The sequence below is a fragment of the Mastigoproctus giganteus genome, chromosome 1, assembly GCF_048544385.1.
Source record: "Mastigoproctus giganteus isolate SK-2022 chromosome 1, ASM4854438v1, whole genome shotgun sequence".
Taxonomy (NCBI): Eukaryota; Metazoa; Arthropoda; class Arachnida; order Uropygi; family Thelyphonidae; genus Mastigoproctus; species Mastigoproctus giganteus.
In genome coordinates, this window is record NC_143575.1 from 276812955 (window position 1) to 276833131 (window position 20177).

Genomic DNA, 20177 nt, shown 5'->3' on the forward strand with positions numbered 1-20177 from the left:
ATCCTTCTAAACCAACTATCAGAGCACTTTGACTAGCCTTCTTTGGATGTTATATTTATCCTGTCAATGAAGGCCTGAAATGCTTCTTCATCCCCCTTGATTTTTTTTTCCCCCTTTGATTAGAATTTTGTCTTTTGGGAATTAAAAAAAATCATAAGCCATTACGTCTGGAGAATAGGGTGGTTGTGTGACTACTTGAACACCAGAAGTAGCTAAAAAGTCTGTCAGATCAGAAGTGTGAGCCTTTGTGTTGTCATGGTGAAGCAAGATGCCTTTAAGTTGTTTTTTGGGTCTGTTTTGAATGATTTTTTTCAAAACGCTTTAGGAAGACTTTAGTAGTGTTTCATTACTGTTGAGTCTTTTGATCTTCTAGATTTACAATTTCTAAAAATCCACCTTTTCTGAAGAAACTAATGGCCATTTCTTTTCCAGCCCTTCTGGCTCAACAAACTTTCTTGGGTGGGGGGTTTGTTTGATAATACAAATATTTGATTGTTGCTTTGTTTCTGGATCAAAATTTGCATATCCAAATTTCATTATCTGTATCAATATCATTAACAGCCTTGGATTTACCTTCATCAAACTTTTTAAGCATGAAATTGCATCATTTGACACAAGCAACGTTTTGATTATCATTCAGACTGTGAGGCATCCATCTGCTAAACAGCTTCCTATACTTTAAATGATCATTAATGATGGTATTAATTGCTGCTGATCCAATGCTCACATTTTTTTCAAACTGCTGATGTATAGTTCTTTGATCTTCTCTCATTAAAAATCTTAATGAGCTCAATTTTTTCAGGTGTGATGGCTGTTGATGACCTCCCTGGGTAAGTTCATCTTCAAAATTGGTTTTTCCAGTACCTTGTTAGCAAAATCACGTCCTCCAACATTAACTATTTGAAGGATTTTGTTGAAACTTGCAATTTAGGATAAATAAAGAACATAGATTTTAATGGTTTTCTTTTTTATCATTATTTAACATCAATTGCAAAAAGTTTTGGAGTGGCCCTTGTATTATAAATATTTTTAATTATGTTACCAACAGCAAATTCAAAATGGGAAGCATTCAAAGAACTTATCTTGGAAGCTACTAGACTTTACATAACTAAGAAATATTGTTCAAGGTTTAGGCCTAAATGGATGTCAGATGAACTAATGAGACACGTGGCAGAGGGAAAAAATGCATGGGATACATATAAATTAACATGTGACACAGAAGCCTATGATAGATATAAGCTGGTCTGTAACCAAGTCACAAAGGAGTTTAGGCAGGCAAAGGCAGATTATGAGAAATCTTTGGCAAAGGATACAAAAAAAACAGCAAAGACTTCTTTACTTATATAAACTCTAGAAGGAAGGGGATGAATCAGATTGGTCCACTTGATATCGATGGTTCAACTGTTGATGATCCTGCTCAGGTAGCTAACAAACTAAATGAATATTTTGCATCGACATTCACACATGAGGAGTTATTCAGCAAGGGGAATGCCAGAAGTGTATTCAACTCTGACAGTAAGCTAGATAATCTTGTAATAACTGAGAGTAAAGTGGAGGAGAAATTTTTGAATATAAACACAAGAAAGGCACCTAGGGTGGATGGGATCTATACAGTTATATTAAAGGAGGCAGCGAAGGAAGTAAGCAAACCCTTAGCCATAATTATGAGAGCTTCCTTGGACTTGAGTACTGTATACAGGGGAGGTACCCATAGACTGGAGATGTGCAAATGTGACTCCAGTTCGCAAAGGAGGATCAAAGGCTGACACAAGTTATTATAGAGCTGTGAGTTTAACTTCTGTTCCAGGAAAATTAATGGAGGCACTGGTTAAAGAAGCACTGCAGGATCATCTAGACAATACTTCAGTTATAGATCAGACACAGCCTGGTTTTGTTAAGGGGAAGTCTTGCCTGACCAATTTGATTGGATACTATAATGCAGTCACAAAAGAGCTGGATGCAGGGAATAACTTTGAAATTATATACTTGGATCTTAGAAAGGCTTTTGATACTGTTGCACATGGAAGACTGCTGCACAAATTGGAGCAGTGTGGCATTGGAGGCCAATTGCTGCTATGGATAAAGGGGTGGTTGAGGGGGAGAAGACAGAGAGTGGTAATCAATGGACACTACTCATCGTGGACTAATGTTATCAGTGGAGTCCCTCAGGGTTCAGTGTTGGGTCCATTATTGTTTACTGTTTTTATATAGCCAACCGGGCTAGCCAGTTGGGTAAAGTGCTGCCTAGCAACCCAAAGGTCGCGGGTTCGAATCCCGCCTTGGGCTTGGATCAAAGTACTGCAAAAACCGTAGGATGTGCATTATGGCCACAGAAGCCGATGCGCCAACAACTACCAAAAAAAAAAAACTGTTTTTATAAATAATATTGATGATGGTATATCAAGCTTAATGTCCAGGTTTGCAGATGATACAAAAGTTGGCAGGGTTAAGGACACTACTGACGCTATGCTGCTGCAACAGGATCTGGAAAGGTTGAGCAGATGGGGTGAGAGGTGGCAAATAAAGTTTAACCTTGACAAATGAAAAGTACTACATATGGAAAACAGCAACCCCAGAGCAACGTATCAACTCTGTGGTACACTGACAGCGGTAGAGAATGAAAAGGACCTGGGGGTAATTGTGCAGGCAGATATGAAGTTCTCTGAGCAGTGCAGACGGGCTGCAAGAGTAGCTCATGGTGTCTTGTCAGTGATATACAGGAATTTTTCTAGCAGGGATAAGGAGGTGATTATTCCCTTGTATAAGGCAATGGTCAGGCCACACCTTGAGTACTGTATACAGGTCTGGAGGCTCATTTCAAGAAGGATGTAGAGCTGCTGGAACGAGTACCGAGAAGGGGAACAAGATTAGTGAATGGAACAAAGGGTTGCTCTTACGAAGAAAGGCTTAAGGTTTGCAAATTACAGTGTCTGGAGACTAGGCACCGGCGAGGTGATTAGAGTCAATTTTTGAACAAATTTACATTTTGTATTGTGGAAATTGATATTGCAAATAAGTTAAAACAGGATCATACAACTTACTAGAAGGAATGAACAAATGAAGTGGATAATGCGTATGTGAGAGAGAGAGAGAGAGAGAGAGAGAGAGAGAGAGAGTTGTGTGTGTGTGTGTGTGTGTGTGTGTGTGTGTGTGTGTGTGTGTGTGTGTGTGTGTGTGTGTGTGTGTGTGTGTGTGTGTGTGTGTGTGTGTGTGTGTTGCTGTATAAATTGGTTTTCTTGCATTATTTTGTTACTGCTATTATACTGTGGAAGTAGTTCAAAAATGGTCCCTATTAGTATCAGCATTACAATGCACTATGTTATAAAGGGAAAGTCCTGTAGAACTGGTTTTTAGAAAAGTTCGCATATGTATATGCTAAGCACCTATTGTCTTCACCATGTCCAATCTGTCCGCATGTAACAGTGGATGGATTTTCGTGAAATTTTGTATTTGGGCATGTTAAAAATATTTGCCAGGCCAAACCACATTTCATTGAAATTGGACACACATCCTCCAATTATTTCTTTTTTCCATAAGAAGTTGTTAGCATTAAGTGTTCTATAAAGTTATAATCTTAGTAATTAATTGAAAAGGAGGCAACAATATTTTTCATTTCTATTAATCACAGAGAGTGAAAAAAAAAAAAAAATATATATATATATATATATATATATATATGTAAACGTAATTAAAAAAAAGAAAAGAATCAAATGTGCCTGAAATGTAACGCACTCCATACATTAACTAACTTGTTTTAATGTTCACGAGTTGGATTTGGCTAGCTCAGACCTCAACCCCATTTTGGACACCTGTGGATTGAACTGGAATAATGGGTTATACTGAAATCAGAGCAGCCCTCTTCCAGACTGATACCACAACTGCCTTACAAGACAAATGGAGGCGAATTCCAGCCTACTCTTACCATAGAAAGTTTTACTGTAGAAAACTTGCCCACGATGGTTGAGGCTTTCATATGAGCAAGGTTTGGCACAGCTATATATATATATACACACTTGGAGTATGGGGTAAAGTATAGTCTAAGGAACCATCTGTCGAACCCATAGTAAAAATGCACATCAAATATGGAATAAGTTAAGTGAACATACTTAGTGTTGCAATTACGATGATTTCAGCGTGCAACAAATAAGTAAGATTCCTTACTTAATGCAACAAATTGTTGCATTTCCCTTGGTTTGGGCGACTGACTCCTGAAGAAAATTCCGAAATTTTTGTAATTGCAACACCAAGTACTTTTGCTTAACTTATTTCATGTTTCTTTACTGGTACTGACATGCATTTTTACTCTGCAGATGGTTCCTTAGACTATACTTTACCCCATACTCAAAGTCTATATTATCTACATTCCTTATAGTTGCTGGGTTTTTTCTACTATTAATGTTTAAAGGGAATGAATCTAGAGCTATAATCCTTTATACATTTCATTCTCTTTACCACTTCTTCATTTAACTTTATGTTTATATATATATATTGTAAAAGTATGGATAAAGTGATAAATGTGAGGCGTAAAGTTAATTCAGTGATAAAAGTAATGTGACAGTTGTACCTAACCACGCAAGGCAGCACCAAAGTATACAAAAGTAAATATATGTGGTAGAAGTAATAAAACTGTTGAAAAGCAGGTAGATGGTGGTGTAAATTACACAAAATGCCAAAACTGAAAAAAGAAGGATAGAAGTAAAAGAAAGTGTTTAAAATGGAAGATAGATAGAAAGAATGAAAATATCCTATATGATGAATTAAATCAAATTATAGATTGAATTGGTAAGCCAATTAAAAGGGAGTGAACTGTAATAATAGTACTAGTAGAGAAAGAAAGCTTATGTCGCATCAGCCAAAAAAAAAAAGATTTCACACATTCGTTCCCTTTAAACGTTTGTCCAGTTCCTCCTTGAATTTATTTAAGCTATCAATTTCCACAACAACAGATGGAAGTTTGTTCCAGCAATATACCCACTGGCTAAAGGCAAATTTCCAGACAACTATTCTATAACTCTCTTTCCTCAATTTGAATTTATGCCCCCTCAGGTTCATAATGTGAGCAAGAGGAAGAATCCCATCAGAATTCATCTTGCTCAACCCGTAAAAGTTAGGAAAGTCTGTTTACTAGAAAACGTTAAGTCCAAAGGAAAGTAAATGCTGTGGGTTATATTGTACATGTAAAGTTATTTTGAGAAGTGGTGAGGGAATGCAAACCATTAGTCTAATAAAACCATGGTTTGATGCACTCCTCACCACTTCTCAAAATAACTTTATATGTACACCCTAATGCAGTGTGATTAGTTACCTTTGTGCTCAAACTTTCCATAGTAAACAGTCCTGTAATTTCCATTTTGCCAATTTCAGAGAGCAAAATATCACTTGCAGTTTCTCCTCACTGTTAAGCAGCATTCATTTAATCATCAAATAAACAAACAAGCATAAATTAAGTGGTAGAATATATCTGAAACACAAAATCGATCTATTTTGTAAACTTGTTTATTTTTTCCTCCTTCCAGTTAACAAACTTCATTTTAAAGTCTTGAAAGTAAGCATTTAAGATACAAACACCATTCACCAACTTTGGATGGTGTTTGTGTATTTTAATGCTGTCTCTGTGTTCTTTCAGATGAGTTATTCTTAAAGTTTGCTCAAAATGGGTTTCAGTTTTGATCAGTGATATGCAAAATTTTGATTTGAAAAATGCAGTATTGTTTATTGTGTTGGGCTTTAGTAGGAAATAGATTTAAGTCTTTTGTCTGGTTTTCCTTCAGGGATTCAGGACATTTAAAAGTCATATACATAACGTGGAACCAAATGTCAGTTTTAAATTTTTGTGTATTCATTCTATGTAATGCTCCTCACATGGTGCATTAAAGTTTGATACTAATGTTTCTTTCAGTTGAATATCTGGAAGAAAAAATTAGTATCCGTTTACAAGATGAGTGACAAAACAATTAAAAGTCATTCATTGTTATATACTGTATGAATTTCATTGGAATAACAGTGCAACAGTGGCCACCAGAAAGATTTGCAGTGTTTGTACTAATGCTCTAATTGTCTACAGGTGCCACCAAATTCCAATCTGGTAATCTCAACCTTTCTGACAACCATTATTTGGAGCCAGTTAGTGGAGCTAGATAGCAATCTGCGATTGGGTAGATCTTTGACAGACCATCATATGGTTAGCTTAATTTATCATAGTCTACTGTACTATAGTATCTTCAACAGATCAGAAATGTTAACAGACAAGAAATTTGGATCCCAAAGAAACTGTAAGCTTCGAAACAGGCCACCACAACATTCAGTTTAATTATAATAAGGCAACACAACTGTTCATCAAGTTATGAGAAAAGAAATGGGTTTCAAACATTAACAGAAGATTGTTTTGTGTGTTCATTGGCAGTTCAGTGGCTTGCTTTCTTGAGGTCAGATGCCAGCCCTTGTAGTCATTTAAAATATGGTTATATTGTAACCCCTAAATAATAATTGATAATAATTGATAATAATAACCCCTAAATAATAATTGATAATAAATAATAATTGATTCTCGACCACTTTTACGTCCTCCTTCCCTCATTTAACAATTGGATTTCTTTTTTCCAGGTGCAGAACCTTGCATTTAGAAGGTATTTGCAAGTATAAATGCTAGTTCTAGAATTATTCATAAAATGAAAAACCCCAGTGGTCACATGATTTTTAAATATTATTTAAATCAAAACAGAAGTTGTTTTCCCTTTATAAGCAGTCTCTTTTAACCAGCATACGGTATCCCTTTTGAATAGCTTATTATAAGTTTGTAGAAGTGAAAAAGACTACTATTGAGAAATATTGTGATTCAAGGACTTCTTTTGATAAGAGAAAGTTTTCTCGGATATTCTTCCATGCCCTGTGAATGTTCTGGTGGCTGATCGTATTGTATTCTTCAGTTTGTTACCAGGATTTGGACTCAGAGCAGTATATTGTAGATTTTTCTTTAAATCTATTCATTCCATTTCTTGCTCAAGTAAAGAGTTAAATGGCAACATTAATATTTTTACCTGATATTTCTGAAGCTGTAGTTATTAAAAAGTTTTCTTCTAAATTCACCTTTTTTTTTTTTTTTTTTTTTTTTTTTGAGTTGTTAATGCTGTATAATAAGATAATTTCTGATTTTGTTCCAGTTGTGTGGAAACTTTAAGGTAATCCCTATTCCCAAGTCATATACTTCTAGAATTGTTTCGGGTTTTCATCCTATTTTTGCCTGTTTCCCTTTTCAGAATGTCTTAGAAAAGATTCTGCTTAAACCTTTATCATAACAAATTTTTCAATTCATTGTATTACAGTATTAACACATGATCAGTGATTCAGTCTGTATATCCCCTTTCCATCTTTTCACGTTCTCTTTGTATTGCAGTTTTGTTTCAGAATTGTAGGTATGATTTTGTCAGTATTGAAGTACATTCTCTGCAATCACTGGCTGTTGTTTCCAATATGAGTTATTCCCCAACTGTTCACTTTTCTACTTTGTTTGCTCTTTTTTCATTGAAAAATGTAAGATTTTCTTTGGTAATTTGGCCTTCAGTATTTAGCAGTTTTAAGTTGTCTAAGTTCAGTACAGTAGTTCTGAATTAATGGATTATATCTTGTGGTTTAAACTTGAAATTAATCCAAAGAAAAACAAATACATAATTTTTAGCTTATCTCATGCATCTATTGCCTTAGACCAGTGGTTTTCAACTGGGGTGCCACGTGATTTGGGTTTAAGTTACTTAAATTTATTTATTTATTTAAATTTATATATTTATTTCATTATAAAAAGGTGTACAGTATCTTTTTAATTTTGTGGTGATCTATAATTGATGTTTATTTAGTACCTCTATATAAAGAATAAAATTACAATATATATATATATATATATATATATATATATATATACAGAGAAAGAATCGAATCTAACAGGCAGAAAATTGAGTAGGGGTGCTGTTATAAAAACAAGGTCGAAAACCACTGCCCTAGACCTTTATATTCATAATCAAGAACTTGTATGTTGCTTTGCTGGTTAATTTAAGGACCATTTCAGCAAGGAGAGAGTGGATATTTCAATGGGCCAGATTGAGGAGTATTTTTCTAATTACATTCTGCCACTCCTGACATATGTACTGTTCATCTGTGTTGCTGAACCTTAACTTGATTTTTTGTTTGGAGTATTGGATTTTGAGGTAGTTACTGGGGAACTTAAGATTGCCTGTTGTTCCTTCTATTGTAGTCATTGTAGGATTTTCAAAGTTGTTAGCGATATGTAATCAATTTGTTTGTGGGACCTTTGGTAGGAACATTTTTTTTTTTTTTTTAACTGTACTTTCGTTTGACACTTGAAAAAAACTGTCCATATTAAATGAGACCCCTCCCCAAACAAAGCTTTAGGTTTGCCATTGATTGAACCACTATATGACTCAAACTCATGTTGAGAACCTATAGGGGTTTGTAGGAAACTTGATTAGATCTCTTCCTGTCTGTGTATGTCCCAACTATTTAACATTTAATGTTTATTTCCATCTTTTTTTGAAGATGGTTACCTACTTTCACGTGGATATTATGTTAAGTAAGTTTTCTGATATTTAAGATCATCATCATCATCATCATCATCAGCCATTTTCAATCCACTGCAGGATGAAGGCCTCTCCAATAACTTTCCAGTTCCTTCTGTTTTGAGCACTGGCCATCCATTTACTACCTACAAACTCATGAATTTCATCTATCCATCTCTGCCTTTGTCTTCCAGGTTTTCTTCTAGCTCCTCTTGGATACCATTCTGTTATTTTCTTAGTCCATCTGTCATCATGTCTTCGAGCTACGTGTCCTGCCAAAGACCATTTTAGTTCTTTAGTTTTGATAAGGATGTCCTTTACTTGAGTTTGCTGCCTTATCCATCTGTTTCTCTTCTTATCTAAAAGTCTGATTCCCAATATAATTCGTTCCATTCTTTGCTGTGTAGTTCTCAGCTTCTCTTCCATTTATATTTAAGATATGGGTATCAAAAAAAAATTAACCTCGTGTAAATCTTTTTTTTTTTTTAAGGGTATTTAAATTGTATCACATTGAAATTTATATGTTGCAGTTAAGTGTTAATTCTAACATATCTTGTTTTGTTGTTTAATACAGAATTTAAAAAATGCAAAATTTATTGAACAGCATTATTCTACAATACTTCATGTCATCTGAAGGCTTGAAAAAATTATTCCCGTCTTTTTATAACCTTTTTATTTGCTGTCTAATAGTAAAAATAGTAAAGAAGTAAATTACAGTGACAGTGACGATTAGGTTATTTATCTGTTTCTACTTCCCAGCTTTACCTAACTTGTTTTGTGTTAACTTTTGAAATATTTGGATTTATCGTGAGTCATTAGTAATAACCCGTGATAAATCCAAAGTAATGAATTTAGTTACTTTACTTTGCGTCATTCATCCATCTTAATCCTACCAACTATTTCAGTGCATACTCAAAATGCAAATGCCTCACCCTATATAATTCATTTGTGAGTAGAGCACTTTAATAAGCAAGTCTATTCTCAGAAGTTAAGGTAAGGTAATGAGAAAGAGCTACAAAAGGCACACATTGCTCAGGCAAAATTTTAAATCTGGTAAAGATTTAAATGTATTGTGTGTTGAGAAAAGATGATGTGGTTTGCAATGAATTAATATGAAATATGAATAATACAATAAACAATATAAATAGTTATCAAGTGAATTCATTGTGTAGTGTTTCCAAATTCCCCGACAGATATTAATCTTTGAGATTCAGGAACAAGAAATCGGAATTCCCAAAATCATAAGTTCTGTATTTTTCATAACATTTTATTTATGCGTTTTTAAATAATGAGTGACCATAATAATAAACAGCGAATCATTTTATTTTGATAGGGTTATACTAAAAGTTTCTGAGGTTTTCTGTAAAAAAAAAAAAAAAGAAAACACGATATAATAAATGCATGGTTTATTATTATGAACCAATATATTGTGACAAGATGTATTTCAGTAACATGTAAAAATGATCTATACCTGATATAGACATTTGATAATAGAAAACATTAAAAGAAGGGTACATTAACACAAAATAAATGCCATTTAAAAAATTGAAAGATAATACCACAATTGTTTAATATTTAAAAGTTGTCATTCTTAAAATGAAATTTTAAAACACACAAAGCATTAATTCCCTTATCCGATAGTCTTTATCTTTGTTTCGTGACAAATATATCAGACAAGACAGAAAATTTTCTTTCATTTTGCATTGATGTTAGTCGAATTGTTAAGAGTGTGTACAAAAGCATCTTCAAGTTGGGCTTTGGGGTACATATTGCTTCATATAAGCTGATTTCCTTTTTTAATAGGGAAAACATTTTGACTGCATGCCCTGATTTTGGTTTTGCTGTTGAAATCGATATTGCTTTTGCTAGTCCAGATTTTAGATCAGTTTCTGATTTCATGTCGGAGTATGCCACAACAACATTCACATCTTCTTGTCTTTGCATTTCTTCTGTTAAAGCACATTTTCCTTTAAAAAGTCTTTTTCCATTAATGGTATTGCCAAATGAGCTATTTCATTCTTGTTTGCCAAAGCAAAAGAGTGGTCCTTTTCCACCTCATATAAATAACTAACATTGCTTAAATATTTAATGAGGGATACTAGATCTTTATTCCTGCACATAAGCAATTCATTTCTAATTTCTTTTAAAAGCATACTGCGCAAAGCAGAATTCTGTTTTTCCAAATTACTAAAAAGAAACTTAAAAATTCCTTCACTTGTTAGCAGATTTGCATCATGATTACTTAATTCTTCAACTATTAATCAAACAGGTTTTAAGCAATTTAACATATCTCTCACAATTTCATAATATTCCAATTTCCATAAATGACAGAGCTTCAGCTATCATAAAACAATTTTCATTGGATTTAGAATTTTTAAAAATCTTTCCATCATTCTTTCTAATGTGTTTCAGCATGTTTTTCAGTCCAAAATGACTTGTAGTCCATTTTTTCACTCTTGATTACTTCCTGTCGCAAAAGGGAATTTCTCACTGGAGAATATTTAACAATTTTTCTTATACTAAAATTGCCAGAGAAATATCATCTTGCAGTCCATACTGATCGGCTCCGGCTACATTCTCTGAATCAGTCATTGCTTTCATCTTTCTCATATTCAGAATCTGCATTCCACTGGTACTTGTTTTTGATGTTTCAACTTTTTGACATAAAATACTTTTGTTACAGCAAAGTGAAGTGCATGATTGCAATGTAATTGCTGAATAGTTGGTTGATAACTGCTGCACCATCACTAGTTGTTGCAACCACATCTGCTTCCAGTTTTAGTTCAAAGGTTACTAATCTTTCCTGTAGTAAAGATAACATTTTTTTTTTGCAGGACAGTTCCCATGAACTCGTATTAAACCATGATTCAGTGAAGTCTCATTGTAGTATACATGAATGTTCTTGTATCTTCGATTCCTACAAGGCGCCTCCGTAGCCAGGTGAGCAGGAGCAGCAGTGCATAGCACAAGCTTCTTGATTAAACCAGGGTTCGAGCCCGTGACCACCAAATACGGAGAATGCGGAAAGGTCAGGGAATGACCACCACATATACCCGGAGCAATATGGCCTTAGTTGCTAATGCTCCTAAAAACCAAATAACAACAACGACAACATCAATTCCTACAACTGGCCCACTCATCTATGGAAATGCTAATTTTTTGCATTTGAATGCACAAAATGTACAGTTGTTCTATTTTACTGTAATAGTTATGTATTAATGCCATAACTGATGACGGACATTTTGGCAACTGCAGTCCTTTGCCTAAGAAACTTGCCCTAATAAATTCACTCTTTGAGATTATGTTGAAAGATAGTCTATCTGCTACTGCAAATTTGCTTACCGTTTTTTCTAAATCTTGTGACTCATGTCCTTTGACATATTGTAAAATTGTATACTTCATACTCTTTACTCATTATGGAAATCTAAAAAAAAAAATTATTTGATAAATAAGAAATATTAAGTTCAGTAATATTTACAAAACTGTAACCTATAGTGAATATTCAAACACTGGAAAATGCCAGCGAACATTGAGTAGTATTCGAATAGTGTAGCATTCAGATCTCCTAGCAAGGTTAACAGCACTACACAGAATCACGTGTCAGTTGCCAATTTAAGGACTTATTTTGCTTCCAAAACTTATGTCTTGGAACACCACTCATAGGATTTGTATAAAGTATACTATGCTTATAAACTTATTAATATTTATTTTATTTGCAAGAATGACTCACAGTTAGCAGCAGCCATGGCCACGAAACACACTTGCTTTCGGCTTGACGTTGGTGAATTCCTTCAAACCAGTAACATCTGTTGATTGTTAAGCTTCAATTCTCACAGGAGAATTATAATACTTTTTCCCGTTTTCCGCCTAAATTTTCTCAGGATGCAGAGAAACATAAATTTCCCCTAGAAATTCCGGTTAGGAATTCCTGCATGGAAACACTAATTGTGTATAAAGTATTACAATAAGTAAATTTAACTCCTACATCAGAACTATTTAATAATTGCCAATGTTTCTGGATTCCATGTTCAATTCTCATCCAGCATAATCAGGAAAAGGCTGGGACTAACTGCACATGGTATAGGACCATTCTTCTTCTTCTTCTTTGTGCAGTTAGTCCCACCTTTCATTTTAAGCTGATTAAGCCAAAATTCAAAATGGTATCCAGAAATGCCCCAAGTAGAGTAGGTTTTTTTTTTTTTTTTTTTTTGCATGTGCAAGTTTAACTTATTTTAATATTTTACACATGGTGAAGTAAAACATTAAACATTTCACTTTAACAATTCATATGGTTTGATTAGTATTATTCATATTTTACATTAATGAACTTCACAATTTTTCTTCTGTCATTAAATCAAATATTCCTGATTACCGTTAAGAATTGTATGAAATCTTCATAATGGTATATTTCAGGATCTCTCAGAGGAACCCCAGATAGAGATGGAGAAAGAGGTGACTTTCCTCCCCGTCAGAGAGGTCGCAATGACCGTCGTCGAGTAACTGATGAAGATGAATCCGTATTGGACAGCCATGAAGTTTCTAGCATTGCTAGTATGGATCAAGGTATCCCTCCACCCTCCACCCTTTTTTTTTTTTTTTTTTAACAGTTCAGTATTTAGTATGAATTGTGTGTGAAAGACATATATGTGATTTTTTGAAAATTAGAAGTGTAGTTTAAAATTTATGCATGGAATATAACTCATAGTAAGTATTGAAAATATCTACTCACATTCACTCAAGGACTTTTTGTTTGAAAACATAGCATGAAGTCCTATTGGGAAAGCCTTCAATAAGCTTGGTTGCTAAGTAACCTAAGACACTAATCTGAACTCAGATCAGGAGATTGCTGAAGCCATAAGTATTTTGGGATAGCATGATCTCTGAGCATTTATTCAGTCTTAGTCATTGCAATGCAAAAAAGCATGGCACATTACACTCTCTCTGAAGTCAACTTGTACTCTGTTGTAAAACTGTACATTGGGAATAAATAGGAATAAACACACATTTGGAACACTAAGTATACCGTTAGTCCTGAATTGAAACTAGGTACAATGAATTAATATCAGAGCTGTATTATTCCTCGCACCATTGTCACTACATCGGCACATTGTGAAAAGAAAGAATCTGGTCTCACATGACCTTAACAGTGAATTTTATAAACAAAAATATGCTGTTGAAATACGCAGAAGATTTGTGGTATTCGTGTTGACCAGTAATCTTTTAGCTAACTTATGTTTATACAGCATGCCCTAATAAATAAAAGTAGTGTTATTGAGGTATTATGGGCATGGATTAAGGTGCTCATAAATCACTGGTGAGAACCTCGATTCTAATGTCCAGGGCTGTTCCTTACCAAACATGTATGTTGGTTCTCCCCCCCCCCCAAGTACATATTGTACAGTATAATCAATTTGTAAGCAGGATGAAACATTACTTCTCCTGTATGTCACAAAAGTCTGCAGTCTTCCTTTTCACCCTAATTGGAGATGCCTGTACAATATCGAATGGGAGTCATTTTACAATAGTAAACCAAATGAAAGCCGACCTGCTCCACTTAAACTTATAAAGAACTGGCTCAATCATGGAATATAGAAATTGGTAATATATTTCAGGACATGACACCATCAGATCCACCGTGGACAAATATCTCTGCAATTTACAGTGGCTATTTTCAACGGGATAAAAAACACACTCTGCTTCTAACTCACAGACCTGTAAAATCTATAGAAATCGATCAAAAACTGAGACCCAAGTAGGTGCTATGGCATTCTTCCCATCATTCACTACTTCTGTCTCATTACCAGTAGAATACAGTATCTTCACTGCTGAGCTTTATGCTATAAGCTTAGCTCTGGATCACATTACTGAACTTCTAATTTCGTCTGCTTTAATATACACTGAATCTCATCCAATTTAATGCTGAAAGAGCAAGAACTGTCGTAGGTCAGATCAAACTCAAATTAGAAGAAAATGATATAGATATCTTGCACACGTATGGGTAGGATTCACGGAGCAATGGTGGTAAAAATCGCTGACCTTACAGTCAAAGGTGAGTCAGCTGTGCTCCCCAGCGGCAGTTTATGCCCATATCACCAGTGCTGTAGGACAGTTTTATATTATATCACTTTATTCCAGTCCAGGTGTAGATATAAATCCCACTATAGAATATCTGCAACCAGTCACAGACTTGCGACCTACTGCAAATATCAGTGTGTGCTGATGTAACTGCCAGTCATCCTCATGGCATAGCCGAACAGAAGACAGCAAGCAAACACAATGGCCAGATATTGTCAGATTATATAGCCACCACTCCCTTTCAAGTTATAAACAAACCAAATAATCTACCAACTTTAACAATATCATGTGGGAGAGTGACATTGATGTCACTCTTTTCACCAATTCAATCGCCTATGGAATTGCAGACTGATGTGTCCAGCCAGCCTGGACCACATCAGATCATAGAGCTGCCACCTTCAAACTTAAGAGGCGGTTACAAACAGGCCAACAGTCCTATTAGATATTAAAAGGTTTAATATAAAAAAGGCAAACTGGCCAATCTTCACATAACTTACAGAAGCTGAGCTACAAAAACAAGAAAATGAGTGGTCTATATCGAACAAAAATTTAGCCCGGACGAGCAAGTACTGACTATGACAAACGTCCTAGCAGAAACGTCAAACCTATCTATCCAACGGAAAAAAACAAAGAAGCAGGTAGTCCCCTGGTCATGCCCTGAACTGACTATACCAGGCAAGTAAACACTTTCAAAGAGCCAGAACATCTCGGCCACAATATGAGGTGGATGCCCTGAGAGATTCTATCCCCAATTCACAAAGAGGAATCAAAGGGTGACATGAGTAATTACAGACCTGTTAGTTTAACTTCTGTTCTGGGAGGAATAATGGAGTCACTGGTTAAAGAAGCACTACAGGATCATCTAGACAAGACCACAGTTATAGTTCAGACAAAACATGGGTTTGTTAAGGGGAAGTCTTGTCTGGCCAGTTTGATTGGATACTATGATGCGGTCACAGAGGAACTGGATGTAAAAAATAATTTTTATATCATATACTTGGATTTCAGGAAAGCTTTTGACACTGTTGTGCATGGAAGACTACTGTACAAATTGGAGCAGAATGGTATTAAGGGTAAGTTGCTACAATGGATAAAAGGATGGTTGTGTGGGAAAAGACAGAGAGTGGTAATCAATGGACACTTCTCTTTGTGAAATAATGTTATCAGTATAGTCTCCCTGAGTTCAGTTTGGGGCCCATTATTGTTTTATGTATTTATCAATGATATTGATGAAGGTATATCTGGCTTAATGTCCAAGTTTGCAGATAATACAAAGGTTGATACAGTTGTTAATGACAGTGCACTACTGCAAGATCTAGAAAAGTTGAGTAAATGGGCTGAGAAGTGGCAACTGAAGTTTACATTTAACATTGACAAATGCAAAGTACTGAATATGGGTAGCAGTAAACCCAGAGTAACATACCAACTGTGTGGTACTACACTCAGGGAAGTGGAGAATGAAAAAGACCTGGGGGTAATTGTGCAATCAGATAATTACGTGTTCTGAGCAGTGCAGACAGGCTCCAAAAGTAGCTAATGGGACCTTGTCAATGATATACAGGAATTTTGCTAGCTAGGATAAGGAGGTGATTAGCCCTTTGTATAAGGCAATGGGCAGGCTATACCTTGAGTGCTGCATACAGGTCTAGTGGCCTCATTTTAGGAGGGATGTAGAAGTGGTCTGATTGAAGTGTATCAGGCCTTGAATAGTTTGAGCAAGCTCAATGCCGATGGGATTCTTCCTCTTGCTGAGATTATGCACCTGAGGGAGCATAAATTCAAATTGAAGAAAGACAGTTAGCATTAGTAGAGGCATTTGATGCAAGAAAGCAAGCTTATGCAGCATCAGCCAAAAAAAAAAAAAAAAAAAAAAAAAACACCCACTTCCACTTCACCCCTCTGTTCGTTCCAAATACCTGTCCAGCTGAGCCTTACACTTATTTAGGCTATCAACCTCCACCACAAGGGATGGAAGTCTGTTCCACCAACCAACCACCTGCTGGCTAAAGGCAAATTTCCTCACGTCTATCCTACATCTGTCTTTCCTCAATTTGAATTTATGCCCTCTCAGGTGATTTTTCTGAGCTAGAGGAAGAATCCCATCAGCATTGAGCATGCTTAAACCATTCAAGGCTTTATACACCTCTATCAGATCACCTCGCTGGTGCCTAGTCTCCAGACACTGTAATCTGCAAAACTTAAGCCTTTCTTCGTAAGAGCACCCCTTTGTTTCATTCACTAATCTTGTTACCCTTCTCTGTACTCGTTCCAGCAGCTCTACATCCTTCTTGAAATGAGGCATCCAGACCTGTATACAGTACTCTAGGTGTTACCTGACCATTGCCTTATACAATGGAATAATCACCTCCTTATCCCTGCTGAAAAAATTCCTGTATATCATTGACAATACTCCATGAGCTACTCTTGCAGCCCGTCTGCACTGCTCAGAGAACTTCATATCTGCCTGCACAACCACCCCCAAGTCCCTTTCATTCTCTACCACTGTCAGTGTAGTACCACAGAGTTGATACGTTGCTCTGGGGTTGCTGTTTCCCATGTGTAGTACTTTACATTTGTCAATGTTAAACTTCATTTGCCACCTCTCAGCCCATCTGCTCAACCTTTCCAGATCCTGTTGCAGCAGCATAGTGTCAGTAGTGTCCTTGACAACCCTGCCAACCTTTGTATCATCTGCAAACTTGGACATTAAGCTTGATATATCATTTATAAATACAGAAAACAATAATGGACCCAACACTGAGCCCTGAGGGACTCCACTAATAACATCAGTCCACGATGAGCAGTGTCCATTGATTACCACTCTCTGTCTTCTCCCCCTCAACCACCCCTTTATCCATAGCAGCAATTTGCCTCCAATGTCACACTGCTCCAATTTGTGTAGCAGTCTTCCATGTGCAACAGTATCAAAAGCCTTTCTAAGATCCAAGTATGTAATATCAAAGTTATTCCCTGCATCCAGTTCTTTTGTGACTGCATCATAATATCCAATCAAGTTGGTCAGGCAAGACTTCCCCTTAACAAAACCATGCTGTGTCTGAGCTATAACTGAAGTCTTGTCTAAATGATCCTGCAGTGCTTCTTTAACCAGTGCCTCCATTAATTTTCCTGGAACAGAAGTTAAGCTCACAGGTCTATAATTACTTGTGTCAGCCTTTGATCCTCCTTTGTGAATTGGGGTCACATTTGCACATTTCCAGTCTATGGGTACCTCCCCTGAGTCCAAGGAAGCTCTCATAATTATGGCTAAGGGTTTGCTTACTTCCTTTGCTGCCTCCTTTAATATAACTGGATAGATCCCATCCACCCCGGGTGCCTTTCTTGTGTTTATCTTCAACAGTTTCTCCTCCACTTTACTCCCAGTTATTTCAAGATTCTGTAGCTTACTGCTAGAGTTGAATACACCTCTGGCATTCCCCTTGCTGAATAACTCCTCATGTGTGAATGTCGATGCAAAATATTCATTTAGTTTGTTAGCTACCTGAGCAGGATCATCAACAGTTGACCCATCAATATCAAGTGGACCAATCTGATTCATCCCCTTCCTTCTAGAGTTTACATAAGTAAAGAACTCTTTGCTGTTTTTCTTTGCACCCCTTGCCAAAAATTTCTCGTAATCTGCCTTCGCCTGCCTAACCTCCTTTGTAACTTGGTTGCATATCAACTTGTATCTATCATAGGCTTCTGTGTCATGTGTTAATTTGTATGTATCCCATGCATTTTTCTTCTCTGCCATATGCCTCATTAGTTCATCTGACATCCATTTTGGCCTAAACCTTGAACAATATTTCTTAGTTGGTATGTAAAGCCTAGTAGCTTCCAAGATAAGTTCTTTGAATGCTTCCCATTTTGAATTTGCTGTTGGTAACATCAGTTGGTCCCACTGTATAGAATTTAAATACTGTCTCAGTCCATCGTAGTCGCCTTTACGGAAGCAATAACCCTTCCCTTTACCCCTAATGGTAGTTACCTCTTTGAGTAAATCCCACTTCAGCACACTGTGATCACTGCCACCTAGTGGTTCGTTTATCTGCAGATTCTTAATGCATGAAGAATCACTGCTGATTATCAAATCAAGAGTATTACTCCCTCTAGTTGCCTCCCGAACATGTTGATGTAGAAAACAATCATCCAATAAATCCACAAAAGCCCTGCTAGTGTGTGAGTAACCAGCCCCCAAATTCCAGTCAATATCTGGGAAATTAAAATCTCCCATTATAAGACTCTCTGATTTACTGGCCCACTCTATTTCCCTGTACAGTTCCTTATTATACTCATCAGAGTCATTAGGCCTATAGCACAGTCCTACTCTCAATTTTGATCTCCCAATGCTTATGTCACACCAAACTGACTCAGCATGCACTGTCCGGCGATGTCGACTGGCTTCACTTCCTTGGTTTTTATGTGTTTCTTAACTAATAGCATAACCCCTCCCCCCTTCCTATCCTGTCTATCCTTTCTGTAGACGTTGTACTCCCCAAATTGCAGTTCTGCATCCCTTATATCTGTGTGACACCACGTCTCTGATATCCCAACAATATCTGCCTTTGATGTTTTGAGCAATACCTCAAATTCATCAAATTTATTTACTAAACTCCTAGCATTGCTGTACACGCAAGTATACCTGCACCTGTTTCTATTCTTAGCTACCCTAACACAACCCATGTGTTTACCTGTACCGCAATGGCTCCCAGCAGTCTCTGAAATACCATGCATCTTGTTTTCCAGGCTTCTGCTCATTCTAATAGAAGCAGTGCAAGAATCTCTTTCACCTCTGCCAGTGGCTACTGTCAATCTATTGGTCTTTGTCTCTCCCCCCAAGCTAGCAGTTTTCCGACCCACCTAACACTGCCTCGATAGCATCAGCAAATATTCTTGCACCCTTTCTATTTAAGTGTATCCCATCCCTGTAGAAGCAATCTCTCCTGTTAACAAGTACAGTCCAGGCTGAAAAAAATTCTACCCCTTGAGCCTTGCACAGTCTTTCCAGGGCCAAATTGATCGACAAGGCTCTCATCATATACTCCCTCCTATCGTGTCTGGGCAGAATTGCAGACACTTTCAAATTCAACCCTAATTCTCGGCTTTTGTTCAACAGTGACCTGTACTTGTTAAGTAATTCTGCCGGTCTCCTACTCTTAATATTATTAGTGCCAACGTGTACAACTATATCACCTTTTATGCCCTTAAAAGATGATATTCGCTCTACAACGTCATCAACCTTTGCCCCTGGCAGACATACCCTGGTCCTGTTCCACCTATCTTTTTTACAAAGCATGTTCCCCGTTTCCCTGACAATAGAGTCACCAACAACTACTAGTTCCTTCGGGACCATCGCATTCTGCCTTGGGGGTTGTCTCTGTGTCACGCGATGCCCAAGTGCAAGCTCTGGCGTTGATGTGGGCAGCTGAGAGCTTGATGGGCCCCTCAATTTAGTTTCTTCGAGGGCATCCACCCTGTCCTTCAAGCTCTCATATAGGCCCACAAGAACGCCGAGTTGTTGCTTGATATCGATAC

General features: G+C 36.5%; 1 protein-coding gene across 1 annotated transcript in view; it reads left to right on the top strand.

Annotated features, from left to right (window-relative positions):
- The window catches only part of LOC150092017 (RNA-binding protein FXR1-like), a 308330-nt gene that overhangs the window by 269435 nt on the left and 18718 nt on the right, over positions 1-20177 (top strand). The window contains exon 14 of the mRNA XM_090377720.1: positions 12981-13130. Coding sequence (XP_090233846.1) covers positions 12981-13130 — 150 coding nt within the window. The remainder of the gene's footprint in view (positions 1-12980; positions 13131-20177) is intronic.